This window comes from Sesamum indicum, linkage group LG9, assembly GCF_000512975.1.
Source record: "Sesamum indicum cultivar Zhongzhi No. 13 linkage group LG9, S_indicum_v1.0, whole genome shotgun sequence".
Lineage (NCBI taxonomy): Eukaryota > Viridiplantae > Streptophyta > Magnoliopsida > Lamiales > Pedaliaceae > Sesamum > Sesamum indicum.
In genome coordinates this window covers 9,654,022-9,659,735 of record NC_026153.1, presented here as the reverse complement: position 1 = coordinate 9,659,735, position 5,714 = coordinate 9,654,022, and the positions used below count along the sequence as shown (strand labels likewise).

The window sequence follows — 5,714 nt, the reverse complement described above, 5'->3', positions numbered from 1 at the left end:
CTTCAAGATTCTGATAAACTTGATCCTAAATCTCTTAAGTGTGTTTTTATTGGTTATCCTGAGGGTATTAAAGGCTATAGGCTTTGGATTAGGAGTCAACCAGGGTTTAAAGTTTTAATTAGCCGGAATGTCACTTTTAGTGAGAATGAAATGCCATGTCTAGAGAAAACAAAACCTATAGAAAAGGAATCAACCTTTAATAAAGTCAATTTAGAGGATAACCAAGAAGGGGAGAAATTAGGGAACAATCAGGATCAATTAGGTGAAAATGAACAACTAGGAAACAACCAAGAAGAAGAAATTTCAGAAACCCAGAACCCCTTAGACAACTATCTACTTACTAGAGATAGAGATAGAAAACAGCCAAGGATACCGACTAAGCTTAGGGACTTTCACACAAGCTTTAATACCGAGCTTATAGAACCTTCGAGTGTCGAAAAAGCCTTAAAATCAGAAAAATGGCTTAGTGCTATGAAAGAGGAAATGAAATCCTTAAAAGACAATAAAACATGGGTTCTTGTCCCTAAACTGAAAAATGCCTCTATTGTTGATTGCAAATAGTTATTCAAGATAAAACAAGAAAATCCTATCAAATACAAGGCTAGATTAGTTGCCAAAGGATTCACACAAAAAGAAGGTATAGATTATAATGAAATCTTTTCACCTGTTGTTAAATACACCACTGTCCGCATAATACTTGCTCTTACTGCACACTATGACTGGGAATTAAAACAAATGGATGTTAAAACTGCTTTTTTACGTGGTGACTTGGATGAAAATATTTACATGCATCAACCACTTGGTTTTACTGATATCTCTAAACCTGATTATGTGTGTTTGCTGAAAAAATCACTCTATGGGCTGAAACAATCCCCTCGTCAATGGAATAAAAAATTTGATGAATTCATGCTATCTCTAAAATTCACTAGAAGTCAATATGATCACTGTCTTTATTTCAAGCATGTGAATGATTCCCCAATATTCTTGGTATTATATGTCGATGATATATTAATTGCTAGTCCTAGTTTACACCTCATATCTACCTTACAAAAGGATTTATGTAAAGCTTTTGAGATGAAAGATCTTGGCAATGCAAAACAGATTCTTGGTATGAATATTGCTAGGGATAGAAAACAGTTTCTTATTTCTCTAATTCAAAGATCATACCTTCTAAATGTTCTTAAAAATTTTCTATGGAAAATGCAAAACCCACCTCTGTGCCCTTGGCAGCTCATTTTCAATTAAGTAAAGAGCAATACCCTAAAACTGTTTCAGAAATAAGGAAAATGGACAATGTCCCCTATTTGAATTTGATTGGTTCCATTATGTTTCTAATGGTGTGTACTAGACTTGATGTAGCCTACTCTATTAGTTGTCTTAGTCGTTTTATGTCCAACCCCGGCTCCCCACATTGGGAAGCTTTGAAATGGTTACTTAGATACTTACGTGAGTCTGATAATATTGGAATCAATTTCTCTAAATATTCGAATGATACTCGTCTTGTTGGTTATGTAGATTCGAATTATGCAAACGATAGAGATAGTCGTAAATCCACATCTTCTTATGTTTTCACTTTTTGTGGTTCATGCATTAGTTGAAAATCCCAATTACAACACATTGTTGCATTATCAACAACTGAATCTGAATATATTGCTACTACTGAGCCTTCAAAGAGGCTTTATGGCTTGATGGACTCATAAAAGAAATTGGTTTCTCAAAAGAAAAACTTGTTATCTTCTCTGATAGTCAATCCTCCATTCAACTATGCAAAAATCCCGTTTTTCATGATAGGACCAAGCATATAGATGTAAGGTTTCATTTCATTAGAGATATAGTAGGGAGAGATGTAATCAAACTTGAAAAAATCAGCTCTGAAGAAAATCCTGCCGATATGGGCACCAAATGCCTGCCTTCGGAGAAATTCTGTAAGTGTTTAAAATTACTACATTTAAATCCTGACTAAATTCTGTTGCCTATAGTTTTGTGCTGCAGGTACACCCACGGAGAATTTGTTTTCGGCAATGATGAAAAAGACCAGATCCAACACCCCTGACCTACCCATCGGGTATTTGGTCCACGGTGGGGTATGTTATACATATCGCCCAAAATCCGGAGCCCAAACTTACAAGCCCACAACCCACATAGAGGCCCACCCAACTACCCGATTCAACCCGACCACCCGACCCGGTTAAGCCTACTTAAATACTCTCCTCTTTCTAAACCCTAATCAGATATCCCTCTCTCTCCCCTCACTCCCCTCTTCTCCGCCGACTCACCTTCTATCTCTCTCACTTGCCGAATACCATATGGCGGTTAGAATCGCCACCGTCCGGCGGTTTTCTGAAGCCAATCTAATGGCTTCAAGAAAACCCCCAAACGGTTGTGTTCCTTCGGCAGTTACTTGAGACTCTATAAAAGGGGGCTTTTCTTTCCCTGCTCGGTGCGCGAACTGAAATCTGTTTTCTGATATTCTCCTCCTTGACATATCTCTGTGACATCTACTGTGTGTTCTTCCGGGTGTAGTGTCGGGTCTGTGTGACTCAAGGTCTTGGGTAGTTCGGGAGGTGCAACCGTGGGTTTGTGAGGGCTGTTTTTGGGAACGGTACTTTATGGTGACCGCGTCCCTTTATCTTTCTGGATCTGGCTTAAAACCTGAGCCACTTTCAAACAGTTGCTTTTATCTTCCTTTTCGTTGTATCTTTTACATTTCTGCAAGTTTTATACGGGTTGTATTTTTAAGGAGTTTATACTCCACAATTGATGTAATAGTTGTTAGGGTTTCTCTGTGAAACGACGAGTACCACTAGAGGGTTATTTCCTACACTTTCAATGTTAAATATGGATAAACATTCAACAAGGTCCTTGTCGGTTTCCATATTTAGCACTAAAAGTAAATGAAGAAAATGATGTTTGTGAACTGGATAGAAAGTGATCTTAGTGAGTGTAGCAAGCGTAAAGAGTGGATCGTATTTATAGAGTTTCAACGTGTACGAGTTAGTTGAATCGTGTGGTTCAATCAAATAGGACAACCGTGAGATGCGGATTCAATTGGATTTGGGTACCAAGACAATGAATGAGGCGGAGCTGTCGGAACACTTAGACCCGCGTGGGAATTGCAATTGTAAGAAAATTTTAATTTAAATTAGATTTGGTCAGACTTATTCAATCATATAATAAATACAATACACTTATCGTGTGGTTGAATTGTAGTACTCTTTGATTCATTTGGTACGACTGAACTTGATTTGGGTAAGAATTGTAGTGATATTGTAATACATCTATCTTTTTATTCCCATGTCAGAATTCTTTAATCAGAATCAAACAATGAAATAAATGCTGGGTGACCCTCAATCCGGTAAATCGATAGATGTATTACACCCGAAAACTCCTTATCCTGAAACACTGTTTCACATCATTTACTGTGGCAAATTGTTGTTGAGGTTGAATCAAAGGTGACAGTTAATATGGTAAGGGATGCAACAGTTGATGAGCATCCCTTTGTGTGGAATTCAATAGGCTGCAGGAAATTCTTGAGAATGCCATGGCAGAGTGCAGTTAGGTATATAAAAAGAGAATGGAACCAATGTGCAGACAACTTGCCTAAGAAGGGACAACATATTACCATGTTTGAATTATGGGAAGAATCTCCAGGAGTGCTTGTCTGCAGGCTGGTGGAGGAAGAATAGTCTTTTCCAATCTTCTCTTGTAAACTCAAAAAAAAAAAAAAAAAAGAATGAATTCATGCTGAAACAGGTTGGTCATCATCCATGTGGCATTAACCGGACACTGTCTCAATTCTTTGATGAAAATCAGACAATGAAATAAATGTGGGATGACAGTAAATAGGGTAAATCAATAGATGTATGACAATGGCAAACTCCTTATCTTGAAACACTACTTCACATCATTTGCTGTGTTGTGGCATTACATGGCATTATCAACTATAATTGCTTGTTATAGTTTAAGAGAACCTTGGATGGCTTTAGCTGCTGTTATGGCACAATCTCTCCGATTCACAATTTGCTCAAGCTCCTCAAACTTTTCTGACAAAGTGGCTACACGAGAATTGGTAGAGTCGACCAATTTGTTTGCAGCATCCAGCGCAGAACATAGCTACGATTCAGTTAAAGAGCGAAAGCATCAGCCTTATCAACTTTTGTGGACTGAGTTAGTGAGACAGTAATATATGTCCATAAACTGGCTAAAGATTACCATTCATGTGGAAATCAAATGACTAATTGCACAACAAGAACACCACCAAAATACAGAAGAAACCGAAACAGGGATGACAAAATCACTACGGCATAGAACAAAGACATGCAACAACATTCAAGCTATTTTAAGATATTCAACTGCAAAAAATTGTAAAACCTTCAAATAGCGAATGGAGCAGAAAAAATGTTAGAACCAACAATTGTTCATGCACAAGCATCTGAAGAGAAGGGGCACGGATTACCTTAAGTGTGAGAGCTGTCCAAGAGTGGTCCGCACCCTCAAGCGTTCCTTTCAGCTCATTGAAGTTTTCCTGACACAAGCAACCAACGTTATCTGAACGGATTAAAGATACACGAAATAGGTAATGAGAAATCTGCTTTGGGCTAAGATTATCTGCTCATAATTAATAGCGATTATTATAAGTTAGAGCCTGCCATCCAATTTGCGAAAAGAAAGGGAACTAGTGTTTTTGGAATGATTATTGATCAAAACCAAATGTTTAGCCAAAAATTACACAAAAACTCAAAATTTCAATCCTCATAGTTTCGATTAACAGATTCTCTTCACCAAGATGATCAATCTTTGTACTGATTAAGCATTTTACTCAAAATTAAAGCTTTCTTTTTTTCTTCTCTGGACCAAAGAATCTGTAATCCATGATCTTCGTTCCGTAGGAAAATTACACTGTTTCAAAACCATGGTTTAAAACCCAAAAATTCAAATTCAGAACAACATCCTTCAAATCAAACATTCCTAGATAATTCATGGAAACAGACAAATTCAGAGTGAGGGCCTTGGCCGGCGAGAGAGGTTACCTGGAAGAGCTTGGGGAGATCAGTAGCCGGAAGATTGGAAACTTCAGCGACGGCTTTAGGTGGCGCGTGGTGCTGGGGCGAACCCAAATCTTCGTCTCCGACGTCGCTTAGCAGATCGCTGATGCACAATAAGGGCCCCCCGACTCCTCTCATCTCTGTCCAGAGTGTGTAAGTGAGCACTACTCTTACTCGGCTTGTTTGTTTTACTCATACTCGCTAAAGACTCCAGCGCTTTTACGTATTCTAGGGGCAACACGAGTTTTTAATCGTAAAACAAGCCAGGAATATCCGTGTAATAACACACACTGGGGCTATCTTATTTTTTTCTTTAGGGAAAAAAAAAAAAATTAGTACATTAATTTTGTCTCGATTCAATTTTGGTACACTAACTTTGACAACATCAATTTTAGTACATTATCTTTCAAATTCGCATAAATCTAGTCCATCAGCCTATTTTGTGATCTTTTTACCCTTTCAAAGGAAATAATTAGATAATCCATTTTCATGCTCTTAAAACGGCCCAACATGCTTTCGAAATAAATTAAGACCCCATAAATTCATTGCTTGCTTTGACCGTTCTATCTTGGGGTATTCCAAGTCCTCGATTTTACGGACTTCTTCCAACCATACTACCGCAGCAGATGGTTCGTAGGAACTTGGCTCCTTCAGTAACAAAACAGCACA

The 5,714-nt window shown here is 38.0% G+C and overlaps 1 protein-coding gene across 1 annotated transcript; it reads right to left on the bottom strand.

Annotated features, from left to right (window-relative positions):
- LOC105171193 lies at positions 3,757-5,261 on the bottom strand. The gene is made up of 3 exons (XM_011092224.2): positions 5,031-5,261; positions 4,457-4,525; positions 3,757-4,113 (listed from the first exon to the last, which is right to left on the bottom strand). Exons 1-3 carry the CDS (start codon positions 5,181-5,183, stop codon positions 3,955-3,957), a joined length of 381 nt encoding a protein of 126 aa, XP_011090526.1. The 5' UTR covers positions 5,184-5,261; the 3' UTR covers positions 3,757-3,954.

Excerpts from the sequence above, each read along its gene's own strand:
- LOC105171193 (XM_011092224.2), bottom strand. The coding sequence starts at position 5,183 with ATGAGAGGAGTCGGGGGGCCCTTATTGTGCATCAGCGATCTGCTAAGC. Across the intron at positions 4,526-5,030 it reads ATCTCCCCAAGCTCTTCCAG|GAAAACTTCAATGAGCTGAA; the intron begins GTAACCTCTCTC and ends TGCTTGTGTCAG. Across the intron at positions 4,114-4,456 it reads GGACAGCTCTCACACTTAAG|CTATGTTCTGCGCTGGATGC; the intron begins GTAATCCGTGCC and ends ACTGAATCGTAG.